We start from the raw sequence: 25,136 nt of genomic DNA, 5'->3' as shown, positions 1-25,136 counted from the left end.
TACGCTGTTAGTAGATATTTTCCTACTGAATATGGTCTTAGTTGAACAGACAAGTAGTACTTCTAGGTGACTGTCTAGGAATAATAGTAACAGCTTTGAAATTTTGTTCATGAGACGAAATAGGGTGATTGATTATTAGCACATTCACGTATTTAAAAAGGAACTAATGCGTGTTAAGATAACGAAAATAAGATGCGCGTTCTAAAGAAATAATGTAACAAGATAAATGAAACAATGTTATAGATATTCTGCAATCGACCAAATGTAATCTGAGGAAAGTAAGGATCCAATCGTGATTTGTTTGTTCGCGAAGAATCATATTCAGGTGATCACTTACAAGAAAGTGTAACGGTTTTATAATGCACAAAAAACGTTCAAAATTCAACAGGAAATAAGTGACAATAAAATAATCATAAGTAAAAGTGACAAGAGTTCCAAAGTGCAAAAAATCGAGAAGTTAAGAGGGCATTATGGTTAATAAAACTGCATTTAACAATAAGTTAAACCAGTGTCAAATAAAAGAGGGGATGACATACGGAACATGGAGCTAGAAAAATTAATCTGGACATGAAACAGGTCATCTATCTCTGGCAGAGTAGTGTGCCCGCAACTGTGTATGTGGAGCTATCGTAGAGGAACTAAGAACACGCTACGGTATAAGGGCGATAATGCATATAGCACCAGCACATTTGAGGTTATACTTAACAGGGCCAGTTAAAATTTGTCTCTCACGCCGTGAAAAGTTCGCTTATCAGTCAGTCCCATCGACGCTTCACAGTTACAACTCCTAAATATAGTAAATAACATAGCTCTCTCTCTCTCTCTCTCTCTCTCTCTCTCTCTCTCTCTCTCTCTCTCTCTCTCTCTCTCTCTCTCTCTTATAATATTTACCGAGTCTGTGTATCTATTACCTTTACTGTTACACTACTGTAATTGGCCCTCTGTAATATATACAGACTTGTTTCATCTAAGAATTTCATATTTGATTCGTTTTTCTATAATGCAAAACTGCGACAGCTTATTTAATTGTTTCTTTTGCCGTATTATGATTTAACAAAAATTTCATCATTTACGCATGTGATAAAGTACTCTTGTATGACTATAACAAATGCAAACAATGTCATATGCAAAACAAAAGTATTGCGCATAATTATTGTTGTTGTCAACTGTTTGCCATAGAATCGTGTTTACACTTTGCCTGGAGATATTTCCGGCTTACAAAATAGTGATGAATAAACGTAAATTATGAAAATATGAGACAATAGTTTTATTTAGTTTGAAAATATTTGATAATTTTGAGTTATTGTAGGTAATTTTGAATATTTATCGATAAATTTTCTAAAGTACACATTTTTTTCTTTCTATACAATCGGTAATTATGCATCGCAGTAGCTCGATGATGATTTCCAGTATCGTAGATCGATGGCGATCCATTCAAAAATTCATGAATATTTAGTATTGTAGAATCCGCTCGTATGGGTCAACGTTGAAATCATGTCCTCTAAGGTGAGAATCATTGTCTGGATTGATATAAGATCCCTTAACAACTGTTGTTACGGAGCCTCAAGTGGTCTCGAGGCTCACCTGTAGAAACCTGCACAGGCCTAGCTTGCACAGGTAGCCGAAAATGATCGGACGGGCGTGGGCCTATTCGGCTTGAAACAGGCTTAGCGGGATCAGTGAGTATAGTACGCAGTAGCTCATGGGCAAATTACTTATTGTAAAGCAGTCTAACCTGAGGGATTTTCTTGAAGCATGCGGTTCAGGCTAGGTGAGGGGAGTTTAGGCCTACGTGATACTATTTTAAGCCTACGCTCGTCGGCTTGGTAAATTTTATCCACTGGCCATAGGCTAAGATCAGCCGGTGAATTTTTTACGCCAATACCACAACCATTCCTTTAATGCCATAATTAGGATAAATCCCATTAAAATTAATGGTAAAATATAAACAAAATTTTGTAGCCTAGCCTAGGCTACCTCGGTAAAAGTAAATTTTTGATAGGCTAGGTCATAGCCTAGCATGATTTTCGTGTTACATTAAAATGGGCCAGACGTAACATTTAGGCTACTAGTAGGCTATACCTTGTCTGACATAACCAGACCCTACCTTCCTAACCTAACTATGGGCTCCATACCCTGATCTGGGGCACGGAGCCTTTGCCTTCCCTGGAAACAACCCCCCCCCCTTAACACTTCACATCAATCACTGCATGGTTAAGAACACTTATAGTAACTTTTATTATATGGAAGTTTACGTTAAGGCAAAATTACCAAGGCCTATCTCTGTCTTTCTACTTTTTATATTACCCAGGCTCCCATATTGTGTAGTGGTATCAAAGTAAAACAGTACCCACCTGCCTATGGTGTTTTGGGCTATTTGTCGTGGGATGCTACTGAGCTTCGCATTTCCATTGCAAATGCATAGATGGGGTAGGCCAAGCCAAATTTAATTTCTCACAATACCGAATCAATATCACCAATGTTGTTTTGTTTTATCAAAATCTAGAAATCTTTGACTTTCATACTGACTGGTATGTTTTAATGGCTGGTGAATACAGTACTTCCTTTATTAGACAATGTAGTTTATATGTAGTGGGAAAGCAGTGAATTGCATTATTTATAGCCTGACTCAGCTGGCCTAAACAATTTTATAAAATCCTTCCATCTCCCTACCATAGGCTACACAATAAACACCAGAGTGACAAAACAGGGTGATGATGTTAACGGTTACTTTGCCCAACAGGAGGCTGTCAGTCTGATTAAACTAATCTATGGCAAGACAAGGTTGCTCTGTTAGAATTACAGCATGCTTCTGCTAGGGTTGTTCCTGGCTTTTGATGCTTCCATGAAAATCAGCGGTAAAGCGATCTGATGTTAAATTCTCTCAAATGTCCAAGGGCAGTGATGCCACCCACCTTTTCCTTCGATTTTGATGTGGGATCTTGGATCTGAACTGATATACCTACTGCTTGCCATCCAGGTGGAAATGAGGAATAATGAGCCTGCACTGCTGGCCAAAGTAGATGACCAAAATTAATGTACTGCAGAACATTCGTTTGGGTGAGGTTTGGTGTGGTTTTCCAAGATACCCATGTAAGGGTACTCATTGCCCAAATTGCCATGAAACTTTTAACTGTTATACGTGGTAAAAAAAACCTCTCGGCCCCCATTTGGCAGCTTAACCTTGCCAGGTAAAAATTTATGATGCTCAGACTGTAGGAAAAATTGGTTATAAGTAATTGTATTTGTAGGTTGCTAAAAACATACTCACTGTGTTTCTGGAGTGGTTTTTTATGTACAATTTGTTGTATGTAGAGAGGTAATACTGTACTGTACTGTACATATTCTTTTACACCTGGGGCTTAACCTAAAATGCATTCTGATATTTGAAAGTTTTTCCAATGCTTTTATTTTCTCCAGATATATCTATGTATTTCTATCTCAGCATCGTATTCTTGCAGCAATCTTTTTTTTTTTTTCATATTCTCTCTCTCTCTCTCTCTCTCTCTCTCTCTCTCTCTCTCTCTCTCTCTCTCTCTCTCTCTCTCTCTCTCTCTCTCTCTGTGTGTGTCTCTCTCTCTCTGTGTGTGTCTGTGTGTGTGTGTGTGTGTGTGTGTGTGTGTGTGTGTGTGTGTGTGTGTGTGAAAGGGTTATTGTTTGGGTTGATGGGGAGACTTTGTTGTTGTTTGGATATCATTCATAAGACCACTATAGGCATAGAGGGGAATTGTTGAAGTTAAATAACCTTGAAAGGAATATGGAAAATGAATTGTACATATACATACCTATAATGTATATATACATATTTACAGCACAAGTAAAGTATATGCCCAACATGTACTATGCACAGTACGTATTAACCAGTTAAAGGGTTTTCATAACTGTATATTTATTAGTCTTCACAGATGCTTTTTAAATGCCTTAAATTTGTGACTTGAAAATTGAGGTCCTCATTACAATTACAGTGTGAAAAACTTGCAGTGAGGAGTACTCATGCATAAAAGGCTTTGGTTTTTATACTTACGAAAAATACAAACTATTTTAAAAATATGAAAAATACAAAGTATTTAAAAAATTTATTTTTTAAGGGCAGTTTTTGGATCTGCATTTAAAAAGAAATAAAGTTACAACAATAATGGATAACAGGAGATGACTGTAGTTAGGCAGGCATGTATGGATTGTCACTTTTAGGTACTCTGCTTCTTCTGTCTGCAAGGCATAAGAATGCACGTCTAAGGATATTTAAATGGTGAATGAGGATTCTGTGTGATTGAAGTGTTGGCATGAAAAAATGTGTTTTGTTATAAATAAATGTTTTATCATTTTAATGTATCTTTTTTGTTCTTGCAGAATGTGGTGGTGACACTGGAATTAGGCCATCGTGCCACAGTTCGTCAACAGCGCACGAATGAGGGCTTTACTCATGACTGGGAGGTGTTTGTTCAGGGGACAAATGGAGCCCATATTGAAGCATTTATTGATAAGATTGTCTTTACTCTCCACAAAAGCTTCAAACTTCCAAAGAGAGGTAATTCAACTTTACCCAATGAGACAGCAGTACTGTATACTATGTACAGCTGTTACAAATTTTTTGCATATGACATTTAGAATGCACATTCCGGGCTTAATAGTCATGTTTTGAGCATTTTTAGTTAGTTTCTCTGATAGAAGTCTCGCCCTGTTGTAGGAAAAATTTTTGTATTATTTATTATTAGCATTACTTTCTTCTACATAACTTAAAGTTGCCATAGTTGTACAAATGCTCAGGTAGATATTATTTTTACTAATTTTGTTATAGATTTTGTTACAATTAATTTCAATTAATGCTGCCATATGTTGGTTTGCAAAGCTAGTTCTGTTTTCCATTCCATAATTAGTATAAGTGTAAAATAATTTTGGTATTTTTGTGAGGAAAAATATGGTTAGCTTTTTGCTAGGTAGTAATATTGAATTATATATAGACAAATCTGCATTGGAGCCCTCAGTACATGGTGCTCCCTCAGAAGTGGGTAACAATGAAAAGCTGTTAGGAGAGCTGCCATTGCTTTACAACTGGCAAGAGTGAATTTTAGACACCCTCTGCTAAATGCTGGAGGGTCCCTCTGTTCTCTTCAGGTTTACATTATCATTGCATCTCAGCTTTATTGACCTTCGTTAATTCCGTATGGAATAGGTAATAGACATGTACTGTATATTCGGTCATTTGGATGCTACTACCACTAGAGAGCTAATGAGGTCCATTGGAAACACCACACCATCCAGAACCTTTCACTTTCTTGTGAATCAGAATAGGGGAGACTTGTCCTACCCTTATGTTCCTCAAGCTAAGACTAGATCTCATTGTTTGCATTTTTTTTTTTTTTTTTTTTTTTTTTTTTTTTACTACTACCACTAAGAGGCAACAAGTGTTTACCAGACTTTATGGGAACTAAAGGAGGAAATGAAATCCACTCCTACCCAGAGATTTTGGTGTCAGTTAGAGAGCGTAGGGTTAGATCCATGGGCAGTAAAACCCTCAGGAAGGGTTATTTTCTTCCATTCCTGGAGGCAAGTCCCCCTTGGCCTCAGCAATGTATTTTCTAACTAATGCGACAGGAAAAGACAGTTGCCTGTGGGTTCAAGTATGAATACTGGTTTTGTGAGATTGAGACTCTTAGTAATGTAAAGTGAAAGTACAAATCAAGAATTCTTTTGTTATTAACCTGGCACTTATCTGTTATGTTAGGTAGTTAGGTAGAAGTTCAGTAAGAGGGTATTTATGGATGATAGATTGATGTAAAGGTTTGCATTCTTAATTTTTTTTAAGAGTTATTACATATTAATGCTTCAGGTCTGTTTGCACATTACTCTTTCTGGTGTATATTTTTAAAATTTTCATTTTCAGAAATAAGAATGTTATGATATTTAGTGTACGTTATGGAGTCTCTCCCTTTTATTAATGAGTGGCATCCATTTTTTCTTTTCAGTATTAAAGGCACCCCCATACAGAATAAGTGAAATGGGCTATGGCAGCTTTAATTTGCCTATTGAAATTTATTTCAAGACAAATCATAGTGAAGACACCAGAAAGGCTTTGTGAGTATTTTCAAGGTTGTTTCATTTAGTTTTATGGTATGTTCTTACTACTGTATCTTATTACTGTAAGGTTTTGGTTTCAATTTTGACAGTGTTCACTTTGCCATTATTATTATTATAGTCTGCTCTTGATCTAGACCTCAAAGATCTGCATTTTTGTAGATCAATCCCCTTAATGGGGTAGTGCCATCAGTGCGCCTCACAAGGTGCACTGTAGGCATTACTTAAAGTTCTTTGCAGCATCCCTTTGGCCCCTAGCTGCAACCCCTTTCGTTCCTTTTTCTATATACCTCCGTTCATATTCTCTTTCTTCCATCTTACTATCCACCGTCTCCTAACAATTATTTCATAGTGCAACTGCAAAGTTTTTCTCCTTTTACACCTTTCAATCCTTTCTACTCTGTTTCTCTTCCAGTGCTGAATAAACTCATAGGTGCCAGTGCTTGGCCTTTATCCTAAATTCTGTATTCCATTCCATTTCTGTAGATTGACTCATTTTTCTGGGTTTTCTTCATTTAGAAACCAAACGTAATAGAGTTTAAGGTAAGAAAAAACTAATGCGCAAAGCCAAACTGTAATGAGCAATTCAGTGTAAGTATTTTCAATAGCTGCAGTGACCTCTTAATTTCTTGACTTTTTTTTTTTTATCCCATGCTTATCACTGCAGCCTTTTATTCAAGCAGAAAATAAACCAAGAAGCTTTCACCATTATGAATTATTGCCTCTTACCTAGTATTCAAGACATTCCAGGCGTAGCTGAAATATGATGAGCCTTTTATTAATGCATGCACAAATCATTATGAAAGTTACATATATCATCTGCTACCATATTTCCTCATTTGTATGTATTTATAACACTGTAAACAGGGCTGCAGGTGTTTTGGAGAGGTTCTGAAAGGATTTAAGAACCTAATAAGTATTTTTTAGAGAAGATACTACTGTATAATGTTCTGCTTTATGGAAGTGTACATGTAGGTACTGTTACTTATTGCCAATCTCTCTCTCTCGCTCTCTCCTTTACTCCATTACCATTTATCTTCATAGCAGTATAGAAAGATAAGGCTGAGATAATCTAATTATTTATAGTAATTCAAACCTTCAATGACGTAGTTTCTAACTTAGGAGATTACCTGATGATGGTATTTTATTAAAGAAGAAAACTTTCGTTAACAGCAAAGTGCAGATATGGGAAGTGAGGTCTAATGAAATTACTGTATACTTCAAGTCATTTATTCTCTAGCTCTCTTCAAGCTGTCCAAGCACTCTAACTCTTCATTGTCTTTACTCTCACGGTCTGGGCTAAATATATGGTAACCTAACCTCCTTACTGGCCAGATCTGAGTGTCAGCCTGTAAAAAAAAAGGGGAAAAAAAATCATAGTGAAAAGTTTGACATGCAAGTACTCACAGTATTAGAAAAAAATTAACATTTTTGTACTGACCAAAGCAAGTTCAACATCCAGCATTATGTTATGAAACCAGCATTATGTTATGAAATGACAACATAGGGTGAGACATTACTCTACCAAGATTTTGAGTTTTTGAGATCTGTGCATATGCACAAGTACAGTATGCTATGCAAAAGCAGCAGGTTTGCATTGAAAAATTGAACTTGTCTTTTAAAAAAATAAATTCTTGGCTTGTTAATAGATCCATCAGTCTATGAAGTTTGCCACTCATTCACAATAATAGAAGTTGTCTTAGCTGAATCTGTAGTAGGGTTGCTGTTCATCTCGGCTTAATCCCTAGTCAGGGTCACTGTTTTTAGTTAACCTTTTCCAGGTTTTCGTAACACTTGCTGAATGGCTCATTTAATAGTTTGCTATGGCGATGTTTTAAGGACTGATGCCCTTTCTGACTCCTAGTAGTAACATATAGGAATGAGTGATATGGTCAAAGTTGGCCCAGCTTAGACTGTTTTGTCTACTTCATAATTTTCTTTCATAACAAAGTTGGGATTTGGCAATATTTAGCATTTATATCTAGAATTTAAAAGTATGTATTTTATATTTCATTTCATTGTATTTCGTATTTCCTTTTTTACATTTTTGAAAATGTATTTCCTTTTTTTCTTTACAGTTTCGAATATGATTTGTTTCTTCAGCATGTTGACAGCCCACCAATCAATCACACAAGGAAAGAGAAATTAACCTTCCTTAAACCTTCTGAGGACTTTAAGCGAAAACTTCTTGCAGGTGGCGGGGTAATGTATTATCTTTTGTTGCAGTTTGTAGTATGTTTGCTGAAGCAGGTATGTTTTTTATGTGAAGAATGATGGTGGCACAGCATAGATTATGAAATACTGGACCTGCTTTTATAAGTGCATCAAGAAGATTAGAAGGGGAAAAATTTACTTACTTCATGTTGGAAGAGCCGCTCAGGAAAGCTAAATTTATGGCACTTTGTGACTGTGTAGCAAAGGTAGGTATTGTATTTCCTTTCAGTTACAGGGGGATAGCTATATCTTTAAACTTTTTATCTGTGCTTCTTTATTGTGAACTTTCAAACTTTCATCTGTGTGTGTGTGTGTGTTTTTTTTACAACACTTGTGAAAGCCTGTAAAAGTGAGGGATGGTGTGTGTGTGTGTGTGTGTGTGTGTGTGTGTGTGTGTGTGTGTGTGTGTGTGTGTGTGTGTGTGTGTGTGTGTGTACATGGATTAAGGAATCCTTTGTTACTCAGAAATTTGACATGCCCTTGTGAATCTGTTTTGTCACTGCATGATAAACAGATTTTGTTCTATTAAGGTTATGACCTTATGGTTATTTAAATTATTTTACCAGTTGAGTGCAAATAAATGTGTAGGTGTAGAAGCACTACCGGAAACATTTGGTGAATTTTTATACTTGTGAAAGATTACCCGCATTGCTGCATGTAGGGCTTGAAATGAATAGTTTTAAGTTTACTCTCTTTGAAGAGCTATATAGTTTTGCACCAAGAGTAGATGAGTGTTTCGAAAAATAAAATTCACTATTTCTGCCCATTATCAAGAAAAATTATTTTATATAAAAATAATTCATTTAGGAATAAAACATTAATTAAAGTATTTTCTTTATAAAGCAAAATTTTCTCACTTTAAACCCATTACTTTTGCTGGGGCCATTCGTGCATCTGCTTGAAAGTCCTGATATTGCAATTTCAGTGGAAGAAAACCACCACTTCTTTATCCATGCGGTTTCATGTATGCACATAAGAGTTCTTGAACTTATGGGTTGCAAGCAATGGGTCCAGCTTTCATGGCTTACCTGAATAGGGTTTTCATCAGCGCAGAATACAAGAGTAATTCAATCCTAGTTTGTACTGCTTTCTGTGAAAGAAAATTATGCTTACTTCATATAAAACTGGCAAGTGTAGGGGAAGTGGTATTTTCTGTAGAGAAATGCCAATAAGAAAATATATTCTTAGCTTTCTGGAGAACTGTACATAATGGTGTCAGTTGGGCTCCTGTGGGTACTAGAAGAATTAATTACAAGACCCAGACCCTATCTGATGAGAGCTATGAGACAGGAGGTTGGAAATTTGTGGAATAATAAGCACAGGAAAGACACAAGTGCCTGAATTCCAGAGAGGTCTTTGGCATCACACTCTGTTGGAGGTGATGATGAATTTGTAAATATAAATTGCCCTCTCCCAACCCTTTAGCTTTTTGTAAGGGGATTAACCTACACAATATTAAATATCCAAAACACTGACAGACCTTGCTCTTGTGCACTAAACTACCATGCACAGCTGTTCTTTGTTCTACAGTGGATTTTGATATCTGGGAATTCACACCAATACAAATTTGGCTAAGTTGAAAGAAAAAGTTTCCAAACAAAATATAATTTTTATTAATTACATAATGTTAGAATATGTAGAGAGAGGCAACATGTATTGAGTGAAAATTTTATCTGTATCATGTCATCATATATTCATTGTTTTATAAGTTTGATAATACTGTAATTGGTGAAGTTAGAAACTGTACTAATGATAAAGAGTTGCGGGTACAATCGAAATAGACTACTTACCGTCTCATTTGAGAAATTCTAGAGGTATTGCTGCAAATAAGATTAAAAAGTTTTTGCAACTTGCAGACTTACTGTATAATCAAGGGAATTTTTAAAGCTTTATAAATGACTTTAATATTTAGCATAATACAGCTCCCTTTATGTTTCACCTTATTTATTTTTGGCATAGTGTGCTTTAGAACTGACCTTGTATCTGATTTAGTTTCCATTTTGGCTTTTAGGCATTTCCTTAAGTACAGTAGGATATTAAATGAAGCCTTGTCACTTTCCCTACCCTTCCTTTAATTGTTTGATTAATCAGTTATTTTTCTCAGACTCAAGAGTTTGAGACCAGCGCCCCAGTGAAAAAAATGACTTCACCAAGAAATCATGTAAGCCGCGTGCAATCGGTAATTGACCATTGAAAATTCTTCGTTGTAATTCTAGTATATTGCTCCGCTCATTTGCATTAAGCATTTTGTTAATTCTGTAGTTTCACAATTAATCATAATATCTTGTAGACTTAGCATTAGATTTCTTTAGGCACATGTAACAATATTCACTTACGAAACCATCTGTATTTGTTGCAAACTAGCATATTGAGAATTTGCACATTATTATTTCTTCAGCAGTTTGTGGTGCTGGCAGTGGCCTCAAATTCCTGTCTGAATGAGTTTCTCTTTTTCCTAATATGTAATTTTAATTTTAGAAATTTCCTTTTCTTAACATTCAACCGTACTTGATATTTCTTGTATTTGTTTTAATTTCTCTTGTTATTGTTTTGTAGGTTATTTTCTTATTTCTTCACCTTATGCTATGATAAGGAGCATGTGAAAGCAGAACATTTTGCATCTTGTGGAGATTTTTGCAACCTTTCAGCAGTAAACATTGCAAATACCTCAGCATGCTTAAAGTGCACTGAAATCTTGCAAGACAAGTACTGTATATATGCAGATATAAAAATCTTTGTTTTATATCACTCTGATCACCGAATGTTTTTTGGTTGTGGTATATGATGCATACTAGTAACCACCAAGTGTTTTTGTATATAAGATATGGATGTTTACTAGAATTTACTTAACCTTTCTACAAGCCCAAGAAGCAATGTCTTTTCCAGCACCATATTACCAAGAGAGAGAGATAAAGGGTGAACAGTAAGTGCAGTGTTTTGTAACTTCTGTTAAAGACACAGATGCTTATGGTCTTTATTCGTTCAGACCTGCTAGCACACCTTCCTCTCTACTCTATAGTAAACATCAAGATTTGACCTAATCTCTAGAATTAATCAGCTCTCACTGATATGAGCATCAACCCTATTTGGCCTTTTATTTGTGCCATACCCATTTTGAGCCAATATTTAATATTTTTATTTTACATATCTTGTAAGCACAAGTAGGTAGAACTACTGTAGTTGGCTATGTTTTTGTTATGCTAAACTACAGTACTAGAAGCAATTCGTTTTGCAGATATATCTCCGAAATAGAGTGATAAGTAAATTAATATTTTAAAATGAATGATAATTACAAAATACAGGTTATTATAGGCTATTAATTATTTTGTATATAATATCTGTACACCATAAGCTATAAGTGTTGGCTCCAGGGTACTGTATCGCATAGGCTACGCGAGTCTTTGTTACCTAACAGTATGGGCAGACAACCCCTCCCCCCAACTGTCCGTCAAGTAGAGGTGCCAATATTAAAATTAATAACCTTAATTTTTGCATTTTTCACAGGTCTATTCCTTCTGTTTAAAATGTTTGTGCCCTTTTACTCTGTCTTGGAATTATCCTTTCCTTTATGTATTTTCCTAGTACAGTGTAACTTTAGTTTAGACTTTTGTTAAGAAGGGATTAGGAATTGGGAGTTAGAAAAGTATTTTATAAGTAAGCAGCAAGACAAGATCCCTAGGGATGCCCAAGAAATCATTGAAAAACAGCATAAATGAAGAACTAGACCAGATGGAATTTCAAATGAAAAAGTAAGGAAGAAGAGTGGAGAAAACTCATTCCACATAATTTCTCACGAAGGGAAATGCCAACAAAAATACTTAACAACAACATTAAGGATGGTGCATTAAAAAAAAAAATTATACAGAGGTAAAGAAAAAAGAAGTTGAAATATATGGTGCTGTTGTGTAAAATCGATATGAATTGCGTATTATTTTTATTATGGTAATTTAATCCTCAAAGATTTTTAGTTTCTGACAATTCTGAATCTCATATTAATATTGCTGCAAAGTATTTTAGTAATCTGATGTGAAAGTTTATTTTGGAGTTGAGGCTTCCAAACTTTAAAAAATAAAATATAACCACTTTTGAATTTCAAGTCTGTCTTTTCTGCCAAACACGACAACATATTTGGAATTTACTTGCCTGTCTAGATTTTTTTATCAACAGATAATAATTTTTTGTTTTTAATCTGTGATTATTTTGAAAATGAACAAAAATTATGTATTCCTTGTTGTCAGTGTTTGCCAGAATATGTAGTTTAATTTTTCTCATTCCTTACATTTTAGACTTTGGTTAGTGTAGGAGGGCAAGAGGAAAGTAGCTCTAATGATAAGGCAGGAGCTTCACGTCCCTCGAGTGGAGCCAAAATCAAGCCACAGAATGCTCAGCAAGCTCATACTGACATTGCAAAGAAGCATAAACATCCAACAAACAGGGTAATTATTTATTAGCATTTCCTGCTTGTAAGTCTATTGTCTAAGCCAAGTTCTTTTGTAATTAGTTTTACTTTAACATGTAATTTGTTCAGTTTTTGAGTAGTTTAACTAACAAGGCCACTGTGTTACATTTCTTTACTCATAAGGCTTTCCTGTAGGATTTGTTCTTTATTGGAATGTGTGAAAATAGAGTAAGGTGAAGTTGAAGATTTATGGCTAGATGGGAAGAGATCAGAGGAAATGGATTTAAAGTAAAGACAGAAAACTGCAGCAGGGGTTCATAAGGGTGCTGCAAAGAACCATTAATACCACCTAAAGTTTGCTGCGTAGTTCACACTTTTGGGCAATGCCTCTTGTGGTGATTTTTCCACATAGTGTGTACTTTTTTACTCTTAAATTTTATGATGGTTAACTATATCAGGGATAGATCTGTGGTTTAGGTGTGTAGGCAGTGAACTGGTGAAATTTTAGCTGACTTTGTATGAGTGTTGTTTTTCCAATTTACATTAACCCTACAAATGCCACATTTTTGCTCGTAAATTGCCATTGCTTTTCCTATTACATGTACTTTTAACTTGGAAGGAGGTAGTAATAACCATTCAGTACAGCAGAGGTAACCAAGCAGCCCTATTTAAGGATGGCTTGCTTGTCTCGTAGAAAAATTTTGCCAAAAAGTCTTGTTCCACCAAAAACTTTTCTTGATTGAAATTGCGTATTTGGTTTCAGGGACCACAACTTCTCAGCTCATAGACTATAATTCAAAGAAAACTGTTTGACTGAATGATGAACTTGCTAAAATTGGATGTTGATGTTGCAGGCTTTCTGAGACCCACTGACTTGAAGCTGGAAGTGTCCTTGAACAGGGTTAAACAATGTTTTATATAAATTTATACACACCCATCAATCATAAGTAGCCTTAACCTGCAGTTTCCAATACCCAGACAGAAGAAGAATAGCTAGATAATCAAGCACTAAGTGATAGTATGCTCATGTGCATCCTTGACCCATAATTAGACAGAAAGAGCTGATTAATTCTTTTGCCTGTCTCTGTAACAAAAGCAACAAGAGCTAACCAGCTTGTCAAGTTTGGCAATTTAATTCCTTTTTTTTTATTCTCTAATATGTCATTTTTTGCTGATTACTAAGCCTTTGCATTCAGTACTTGGCCCTTCTTTTTCCTTGTTTATTCTGGTTTGGATTTTTTTGCTGTTGTTGGCCAAAATTACTCTGCAAAAGATCTAAGGTTGTTTGCACCCTTTTTAAAATTAATAATGTCAGAAGCTGGCTTTTAAACTATAAAGTCAGTTCTGAGGCTAGTTTTTTTTGCAGGAGGCCTAGATCTTATTATATTTGACATACATTATCCCATCTGCACATTGGTCACAGTCATTTGATTCAGTTTTATTTGACGAATAACCTACATGATCAATTCCCAAAGGCATAGCAACACTTACAAGTAAATCTGTTTCCAGCTGTTGCCAGTTTTCAGCCAACAACATATATTAAGTTTTGGAAATACAGTGGAAGGAATATTGCCAATCTCCAACAGTTCAAGTTTGTTTACTGGTGTAATTTTCAGTGTTGTAATTTAAAAAAAATATTATCCAATATCTTGAAGAACAAACCTTTGGACCAACCCTTTATGAGTAAAGAATGCAATGTTAACTGCATGGTTTTATTACATATCATTAATGATAATGTACCATGGAGTAGACAAAAAGACCCTCGAAGTAAATTTTTTAAATTATACAGTATAATAAACAATCTAGAATCTTTAGATTCAAGAGCTGTTGCCACCTTCGTTAGAAGAAATATAAGAGATTACTCTCGAGATTATATAGTTTTGTGCTCCTAGCAGAGCTTTTCACCAAGCATTAATTTTCATTTACATCTACCATAAAGGTTTGTTTTGGGTCAAGATTAAGGATACCTGATTAATGATGCTGGTCTACCACAAAAACAATAATCATATCAGCTTCTGTAATCCAACTGATAATATCTGTTTCCAGTAACACCTAATCTGAAGTGAACCTGTCCCAGCAACTAAAGGATTTATTCCCAACCAGTGTGGGTTTAAGAGTTACGCCCTTCTACAACTTTTTTTCACATAAATGTCCACCCTGTGGTTTGCGTCCAAACGGTGAATTGCTAAAGCTTTATTCCTGTTTTAAAGAGAAAAAAGTTAATGGAATACATGAAAAAAAAAACAGGTTTTGACGTAGGAAAAACATATTTTTGGTAGTCGCTGTTGAGTCCTCAAAGGAGTTAGTTACCTTCCATGGTCTACCAGAGCTCCATGGTGACCAAACTAATATCAAAGAATTCTCTTCTAATTTAGTTGGTCTTTTGGCCAGGTATTGTGTCGTAATGATTAACATTATAACACATAATGGAGTATATAATGGACTCAAAGATAAGAGGGCACTTTCCCTTATCTTCAGCGAAGCTGAATCCAGTTTTTCCAACGTCAATTAACCTGCAAGAAAGTATCACAGCACTGCCTTTTGTAACATGGTTGTAGAAAACCCAAACTAATTAAAGGATGAGAAAAGTTAATTTGTTTTCAATTTTCAGCAACACTGTGAGGTGCAGTGTACTTGTATGTAAGAATAAGCTTGCACAAAGAAATAAAAGCAAAAAACCATGGGTGCACATTATAAAATGAGAGAACTGTAACTTTTTTTTTCATGTCTGAGAAACAGCCAAGAATTAGGGTAAATGTCTCTTAAACATAAACATAGAAATGGAATATAAGGACACGACAAAAAGAATGCGCTAGCAATTCATCTCTGGGACAGAAATCATGAAGTAAACTTTTATGAGGTTGAAATAATGTTAAAAAGTACCAATATAAAAGGTGAGTAGTGGAAGTGGCATTAATTAACTCTTTCCCCACAGTGGTTGGGAACAAACCTTTTGTAGCTTGGGCAGGATCAGTGTGGTTTATACCTTACTTAAGACTACCCTTTTGGGTGTAATTAGAGAGTTGATATGGGTACTGTTTCTGTGGTAGACCAGCAACTTTGACCTGGTAATCCTGATCTCAGCCCAATGAGGAAACCCTTTTGATAATGTCTTAAATGTAAGCGAAAATGGACCCATACTGAGGTCTGAAAGGACATCATGCATAAACAGTCTCAAGAGTCATTTTTTCTTAAAATTTGTTTTGATGAAGAGGACAGCAGCCCTTAAAGGTTAAAGAATTCTGTATTTTAATATACTTTTAAAATTCTACTTAAGAATTTTTTATATCTGGCATTTGCCAGAATGTAAGTGTCTTTTGTTTGTATAGTTTTAGCACTTTTTATGGTGAAATTTTGTGCAAAGTTAATGTATTTTCAAAACATTGGTCTTTATTTTCATTGTTTTTAACTGCAGATAATTTTTTATTTTTCTTTTATTCCTCCAGGAGCCAAAAGCAAAGCAAGAATCAAAGGTTTCTGATCAGTTTTCTGCACTATTTGGTGAGCCTATTAAGAAAATTGCAGACCAGCGGAAAGTCAGTAAAGAAAAGCCTAAAGAAAAAGATAAAGAGAAAGAGAAATCCCTCGATAAGCACAAAGAAAAGACGCAGGCTCCAAAGTCCAGCGATAAACAAAAGCCGAAGGAAAAACCGAAAAGTGAAAAGATTTCGTCATCTTCCTCAAGCACGTCTCTTGTCGCACAGTCAGGTACCAGCGAAACAAAAGATGAAAAAAAGGATAAGAGCAAAGATAGGAGTCACAAAGATAGGCACAAGAAGGATAGAGACAAAGACAGAGAGAAACACAAGAAGGAAAGAGACCGTGAGAAGGATAGCAAAAAGCATAGAGAAAAAGAGTCCTCCAAAAAGCCCTTGTCCCCACCTCCTGTAAAGCCTTCTTTGTCTCCAGCACCATTGTCTTCAAAACGATTATTATCACCATCTTCCAAGCAGTCAGCATCCCCTGCTTCAAAGAGATCATTGTCACCTGCGACCAGTATCAAGTCTGACTCAAGTTCCAAACGTAAGAAGTATGATCTCGAAATCAGTAAGCCCATTGAAAAAACTGCTGAAGAGGTAAAAGACAAGAAAGAGAAAAAGAAAGATAAAAAAGAAAAGCGGCGAGATAAAGAACCTCCAATTGTAGAACCTGAAAGGGAAAAACCCATTGAGAAATTACCATCTAAATCTGAAAGTAGTTCTAAGATTGTAGTGCCAGCTATTGTAAAGGAAGATAGGGTTGCTGCACTTCCAAAGGTGGAAGAAAAACCTGTCATTAAAGAGCCTAGCAAAAAGGAGTCTAAATCAAAGAAAGTTCCAGTCAAAGAAGTTATCAAAGAAGACCTTGTTGCACCACCTCCCATCATTAAAGAGAAAAAGAAAGAAAAGCCCATCGTAAAAGTTTCTCCACCTGCACCTGTGTCAAGGTCAAGGTCATCATCCAAGTCCTCATCACGAAGTGCTTCACCTTCTCCCAGCATTTCTAGGTCTCCATCCCCAGAATGTTCACACTCGTCAAAATCTTCAAGGTCAAGAAGTCCTCCGTCAAATGTATCTGCCGATCGTGATTCACATTCTAGATCAAGGTCTCCTTCGAGGTCACAGTCACCTACAAGATCAAAATCTCGGTCCCGCTCTCGTTCTCGGTCTAGCTCAGGATCCAGGAGATCTGTTTCTAGGACTCCATCTGCATCTGGGTCCAAATCTCACTCCCCATCAAGATCAGTTTCTCGTTCAAGGTCCAGATCTAGGTCAAGATCTAGATCCCGGTCCAGATCTAGGTCTAGGTCCAGGTCTAGATCTAGATCAAGATCCAGGTCAAGATCTAGATCTAGGTCCAGGTCTAGATCAAGGTCTAGGTCCAGGTCCAGGTCAGGTCAAGGTCCAGGTCTAGGTCCAGGTCTAGGTCAAGGTCACGGTCACGGTCAAGATCTCAGTCCAGATCAAGATCAAGGTCAGGTTCAGGGAGCAGATCGGTATCAAGTTCACCAGGTAGATCAAAATCAAGGTCTCTGTCAGGGTCACCAACAAGGTCAACAAGTAGCATGTCAACTGTGAGTTCGCCATCCCATGTTTCAGTGGGTGAAAGTCTGCCCCAAGCTGCATCATCTAGAGGGGCAGCTGTGGTGGGAAGACCTTTGAAACCAGGCGTTGGGTCTGGGGAGAAAAACAAAAATCCCTTGAGTAGACTGATGGAAGATGTTAGTAGTTCTGATAGCGAGTGTGAAGAACGAATAGCTGCTCCTGAAAAGAGTCCAGCCAAACCTCCTTTGAAGTCACCCTCAGAAAACTTGGTTCGGCCTAGCCAAACTCCTACTGGACAGCAGACAGCTTCAACCACTCCTCGACAGGTGAAAAAGGAACCCGATTTATCTAGCGATGATGAAGAAATTGTACCTGTACGGGAGAATGGAAAGAACCCAGCAAAGCGAGAAGCTCAAGGAAGAAAAGCCCAACCAAGGGAAAAGAAAAGACGTCGAACAGCTTCAGAGAGTCCCTCTCTCTCTAACAAAGTGAGTGTGCCTGTAACAGAAACAGCTAAACCTGTTAAAGAAGAAGTGAAATCTGAAACAGTAAAGGTTAAGGAAGAGGTTGACACCAGTCCAAATCCATCAATAGAATATTTCCAAGAATTGTCTGAATTACAGCAGAAAATCTCAAATTCTGTAAACTCTAGTGATCGTCAAAAAATTCAGCAAGTGGTTGACATTATTGCTGAAAATAGTAGCTTCAATTTAACCACTGCACACTTAAGTTTTGATCTTTCCACTCTAGATGCTCAAGTAATTAGGCAGCTTCAAGGATGCTTTTCATAATTATTGGTGATCAACAATGCAATGGAAATAACACAGGTAGTTGGATAAAGGATGTCAATAATCATCTGCATAATCAATTTCATTCTTACATATCAGTTTGTCATACTCTGGTCCAGTGAAATAATGTGGTGATAACAGTGGCACATAATCCAGATAATTTTGAAGGGACCCTGCATTTAGTATTTGAACTTATTTAAAACAGTAAACTTCAAGCAGTTTGTACTTTTGGGTACATTGTATATACAAGTAACTTTATATCATCTTATGTACCCAGTTTATTGTAAAAGTTTTTGTAGTTTGAAGGATGTTGGAATTGTCCCTACAGGAAAAATATCAAAGGATTTCTGTGTTTTAGACAGCATTCCTCAGGATGATGAAGTTTTGTGAAATTGTTAAAGAATGTAATGGTTTACTGTGATGAGTAAGTACGTGTTAAAAGATCATTCCTGATTTTGGTGTACTTTATATCCCTGATCAACAGATATCATCATAATATACCAGAGAACTCTGAAGATTTAGAAATGTTTATTTTATTAATACACACATTTCATGCATTCGAAGAACACAAATTATGTAAGAGTGAAAGACTGTTTAGAGAAGCAAGTCATGTCAACCTTAGTCCCTTAAAGTTTTGCATTTGTGAAAATATTTTCTTATAGTTAACAACCACTTTTGCTTGTGTCGATTGCAGAAAAACTAATGGGCATTAATGAGTTTTAGCCCATTAACTGTAGATCAGGTAGGAATGAAAGGATCACAGTGCAAATTCTATTACAGTGTAATATATCCATGATAACCTTAACATAGTTTCAGATTCTATTAGAATGTAATATATCGAGGTAACTTTAACATACTTTTAAAAAGTACAGACTGAATTGTGTTGTAAATTTTTTCATTAGGAAAAGATGTGGAACTTTGATTATTGACTGTCACGTACAAATAATTATAGGAATAACATGTTAATAGTAAAAATATTCTCAATTTCTTCTCACTAGATTAATTTAATGATGTACAATATTTGTATTATCTTTCTTACATTTTTCTGTCAAATATTTAATATATTTATTTATTTTGTTCTTACATTGCTTTTTCCACAGGAATTTTAGAGCTTTTTAATTAGTACTGTATTTAGGAATTAGATCATGATTAACTTCCTTTAATGAAAGGATAAAATTGTTGGATTGTGAAACATTGTGGGCTTTCATTCACTTTACAGACATGATGATTTTCATATAAAATAAGGTTAAACATTATCATGTTAAAACAATGCTGGATCGTCAAGCCATTGTAAAGGTGTTATTGTAATTTGAACTCTGCAGTATTGCTTCATGTCTTCATAGCACAAAATTTAGATTTTCCAATGCCAGATACAAGTCACTTCAAGCACTTGTAATTGTATTTGGTAAAAAAAAATCTTACTGGATGATTAGTCTAACTTTTAGGTCAGTTTTCCTTAGGTATTGTCTGCATACTACATTTATCCAGTCATATTTCAGGGTATTTAGAATTTGCCAGAGGTAATGGTTTCATTCAGCAGCTTAGTATCTTAAGCTTACATGAAAATGGTTTTCTTTGGTTTTGTTGCTGGGAACTTGCTGAAGGTAAACTGTGCCTTTGATAGCTATGATTATTCCCTTACATAGCCAGGTTCTCATAAATATGCAGCATCCCCTTACAGTTTGTAAGTAGATATATAAGAATAAGCAACATGATCTGTTTGTTGTGTGCCAAGATATGTGAATTGATTATAAATGTCAAACATTGATAGTGTTGGAAATGACAGGGTAATTTGTACCTAAAATCTTTCCATGTTATGTAAGGAATCCTTTAAAAGCAGAAAGGAAGGTATTGTAGGTTTATTTATACTATATTTTGTTGGTTTGTATGGAGACTGGAAGATTCTTACTCTCTCACAAAGTGCCCATCAAATTGTGCACTTCAGTTTTGTATGTCCTGTTGTTTATATCATGTCACTTTTTATTTTTTATGAGTTGACATTGTTAATTATTATCTTAAGTTCAGACTTTGAATTTTAAGAATAGATGTCATGTTCCATGTAGCTAAGATTACTGTTACCCTGTACACTAGTCCCCCACGCACATGCACACACACCTTACATGTACAAATCAATATTCATAACCATAAGCTTACATTCTTAAGAAAAAACAAGGTTTAATCAAAAGAATGTTTAATTTTAAAGACCCATCCTCAGAATTATAAGAATTTTGTCAATTTTGAGCCTTCCATGAAATATGTTTCCCTTTAAGAACTGCATCTGTGTGGAATCCATATGGTAGATGTTAATTTGGCTCAGTACAGTACAGCATATTAATTGTTCATATATAAAATTGCTGAAGTAATATGACTCTCCATGTGTAATTTTGTGTTGAGTGGAAAACTCGGATGTTTCCAAATTTAGTAGTATTACTTTTGATACACTGCAGTCTTAAAAATTATAGTTTGGTATGGACAATCTTTTTGAGTGTGTAAAACTAAGTGACATTTTTATGAAAGCTTCTGAAGTAAACTGGTATCAACTGTGTAATCATGTCAATTAGATCATTACCAGTTATGAAAAGAAAGTGTAATAATTTGAATTTAATTGAAGGTGTTGTATATTGACAGGTAAATATACCAAGTTAATCATATGGAAGGCAGGTAATTTGTCTTGAATTACTTCCCAATGCAGAATTTTCCAATTTTGTTTGTAATGAAAAGGAAAATTATAAAAAGTGTAAATACCTGTATTACATCTAAATGGTTAACTGTCTCTGTCTACCAAACTTTACTCCTGTTTTCTTTCTACTGCTTGTGTTGACTGTTCACAGCACTGGAACGGACTCATTATCCTAATGTCATTTTCTGTTCAGAATGAGCTAAAAGTACTACCTTGCAGCATCTGTAGTTGAGTAAAAGAGGTGAAGTCATTGCTTCTTGAAGCTAAGGATATTATTATTGTTTTGGCATATATCATGATGAGTGCTTCAAAAGACCCTACTCTGTGAAACAGATGATGAAATTCTTGATGGTGGTGATTATAGAAATAGACCAAGGTCCACAGAATACAAGGACAACCCACATGCAAGTAGATTGGGGAGAGTGGTAGTGAACTCTCGGAGAGCTAAGTGCTTCAATGTAATGTCAATAGGGACCACCAATCTGTAGCCAGCCTTATATTGTAGAATGCTCATTATCTTTTACTATTAATATCAATCATTAGTTTTAAATAAAACATGGATTCAATAATATTGGTAAGATGCATATGACATTTGAGTAAAATTTATTTAACAACTGTTCTCAGTACAGGTAATTCTTGGCAATAAATTACAGGTATGTGATGAATCCTACGAATAACATACATGTTTCTCTGCAACTGCCACAAGACGCTGACAGTAAGCTCCCATCTGTCATAGATGAGCAAAGTCCACCTTGATTTTGTTTGTACTGTATATAGCACAATAGTGAGGCACTTTATTATGTACAGATACTAATGCATAACAATAAAATTGATTACTGCAAATAGGTAATAGGAGTGTGGAAGAGCTTCTCTGAATATTTAGTTAAACAAATGGCAGATCTTGTAAATGTGGCTGGTATTGTATTCCAACCAAGGGTCCCCATACAGTAAAGGACACAACTTGGGTTGCTGGTGGGTTTAACTAATGCTCTCTAGACCGTGATTAAGACCTTAACTTGAATGACTACAGAATCCATGAATTCAGAATTATTGTATTATGAAAACAACAGTGATAAAGATGAAATTGCGGCTTTGCTGGGCGACTGGTCTCTTGTAATTCATTGCAAGACATTCCTAATTTTTATTGGGATCTTGCCTTGATATTCACAATTCAAAACGAAGACCCTACAGAATATCAAGAAAGACCATGTAGAATATTTTATTAGTTTTATATGATAAAAATACTGAGTCACTATATATTTACAGATTTGCCAAGAAATTTAGCAAAACCAAGAAACTGCCTCAAAACTAACATGCACAAAATGGTATGATACAAGCTCAATTGGAATAAAGGTGCTTGTGATTTGCATTTGATTTACACTGATGGTGTATGGTTTAATTCTGAATTGTGCAATGGTAATGTGTTGTCATAGTAATGGAACCTCTAAGACATAGGACATTGCCTGTATTTTCATATTTTTCCCCTTCTTAGTGTTAAACTAACCTTTAACATACCCAAAAATAAAAGTAAAAGCATCAAAATAGTGTTGGTGGTGGTTACTAATTTTTGGAAAAACTGATGTTTTGGTATTGCCCACACTAAGAGTGACGCTTAATAGGTTAAGCTTACTTTACTATCAGGCATTTCTGTGCTCTGTAGATACAAGAATTTTGCAACGATTAAATACTAAGTATATACTTTTTTCTTTAATAGTCGTTTCAGTGTTTTACCTTTCACAGCTCTTGACTTTCTTATCGCATCTATTTTTCATTTACTATTTGCTTGTCTTGTGTTGGTTCTCTTGTACTGTCGTAGTAATTAGTTTTTCAAACAAATATTTTGTGAATCTCATACTATTACTGGTATGTTCCTTTTGTACATAAGAGTAACTGAAATAAAGATGCTCTTATGCTTAAATGTATGATTTATACGTAATGCGTTTATTTGACAAATAGGTGGTCAAGATCTATCATTTTTTCATTTCTTCATCTTTGTGAAGTAGAGAGATTTGATGGAGTTTTTCTGAACAATGTTTGCCAAGAAAAAAATATGAAAAATCAGTCATACTGGGTGTTTGTTTCTTATTCAATTGTACCATAGCTCCTTTCTTAACTTGTTTTGGTTTGTGATTCTCTGCACTGCAGCTTTGTTCAATAATTTTCCTCTACATTTTTTTTTATTGTTGAACGTACTGGTTGTTTGCAAATGCAGTGGTGTGAAAAAGGAGTATGATAATTGCATGTGTTTGTAATTTTTGTAATTTTTCAATATTTTTTTCTCCTCAGTGTCTATGGCAATTTCTACTCCATTGTACATTTTGTAAATTATGTAGATATAAGTATTTTCTTCGTTATGTATTTGTATTCTCAGTGGAGTCATTATTTGTATGTGCAGAAGAATTTGTATGGAAATGTTTGTTTTATATAAATAATTGTGTATGTGTCTGAATAAAATGTATTTTTGCATTTTAATATTGTATTGTATATTTCCTTTGAATTGTGTATTGCATAAATCATATTTGTACCTAATTTTTTACTAGTATTTGAAGTGCTATTCCTAAGTATGAAAAATCATATCGTAAGTTAATGCTGAATGTCTTTGTGATAAGTTCATTTTTTTGCCAGATTTTAATGTAACTGAATTTGCATAGTTTTTAGAACTTGAATTAAAAAATAAAATGGATTCCTAAACCAAATAAAATAGCCCAGTCAAATAACCAACTTAATTTGCATAACAATGCAAATTTATAAACCCATGTTAAATCAGAAACGCTCATGTTTTTATAAGCTACTTGCAAACAAATCCTAACATACAGTGAGCCCTTGATATGTTTAGGTCAAACATTTTTCAATAAGTAAATTCACATAAATGTGCCACTAAATCACTAATGTTGTAACAGCATTATTCATACAGCTGATTAAATACAGTATTGTACAACGATAACATAAATACTGAATTTGGATGGATTCCTCTCCACACATACAATGAAATTAAAATTTAAATGCAGTACCTATATCATAAATTGTGACAAGATCAAACATTTCTGCTAATTATTTTCATCTCTAGAGTTTACTAAATTTATTTTCTCATTGGAAGTGCTGTTACCCCTTTGAGAAATGAGAATTACAGCTTTGGTCTGCTTTACACAAACTAAATTCATCAGACCTCACCTATAGGCTCTCAGCAGCTTGTCATTGGATTAGGGCTTCAGAAAATCTTACTACACCCTTTCATTGTGAGAGCTGGTTTGTAAGCTGAACAAAGTTAGCCTAGGCATCCAGCATTGTAATCTACCCTACAGCTTGTAGCACTGTGAGGTATTATGCTTTCTAACAAGAAAAATTTACCCTTGTACATGAAATTAAGTTTCTAATAAACAAAGATGTACTTTTTCCTAGAGAAACTGGCAATGAAATATATGAAATAAAGTTTACACATCTTATATATCAGCAGTCAAGAGAGTTTCTATCTTAAAAAGTTTATATGTAAGAATATTTGCATAGTCTTTTAAATCGATATGACTGTCTCTAGGGACCACTTGACCATCTACAAGGATTATCATTCACTTCCAGGAGTAAGGTAGCATAAGGAATGAAATTTTGGATCAAAACTTCTACATCTTGATGGAATTTCAGCCATCATACATGTTAAAAGGCCAACCTTTTTATTCTAACTACTTCTTGATGGTCAACAAGCAATTCTTCCAGAATACAATCTTTAAACTTGAGTGGCATAATATTTTATGCACCCCATGATATACACCATTCTTCCATAGTTACCATAATTCAAGTTGTATGACTATCTATTTTTTATGCAATGCATAACTAGACAAAATAAGAAACATGCATAATTTCTCTGCCAACAGAGGCAGCTTTCAAAGGAAGGAACATGACATTTAACTTCATAGCTTGACATGTCCACTTTATAAGTTCATTTTTGCTTAGATCAGCAACGC

The 25,136-nt window shown here is 35.1% G+C and overlaps 1 protein-coding gene across 1 annotated transcript; it reads left to right on the top strand.

The window, feature by feature from the left end:
* Positions 1-1,384: 1,384 nt before the first annotated feature.
* LOC136846126 (serine/arginine repetitive matrix protein 5-like) lies at positions 1,385-23,652 on the top strand. The gene is given in 8 exon segments (XM_067116868.1): positions 1,385-1,506; positions 4,351-4,528; positions 5,967-6,075; positions 8,154-8,277; positions 10,394-10,450; positions 12,576-12,725; positions 16,135-17,557; positions 17,560-23,652. Coding segments are annotated over 8 exon segments (2,997 nt in total). The 5' UTR covers positions 1,385-1,494; the 3' UTR covers positions 18,504-23,652.
* Positions 23,653-25,136: the final 1,484 nt, after the last annotated feature.

This window comes from Macrobrachium rosenbergii, chromosome 14 (assembly GCF_040412425.1).
Source record: "Macrobrachium rosenbergii isolate ZJJX-2024 chromosome 14, ASM4041242v1, whole genome shotgun sequence".
NCBI lineage: Eukaryota > Metazoa > Arthropoda > Malacostraca > Decapoda > Palaemonidae > Macrobrachium > Macrobrachium rosenbergii.
This window is presented reverse-complemented; position numbering and strand designations above follow the sequence as displayed.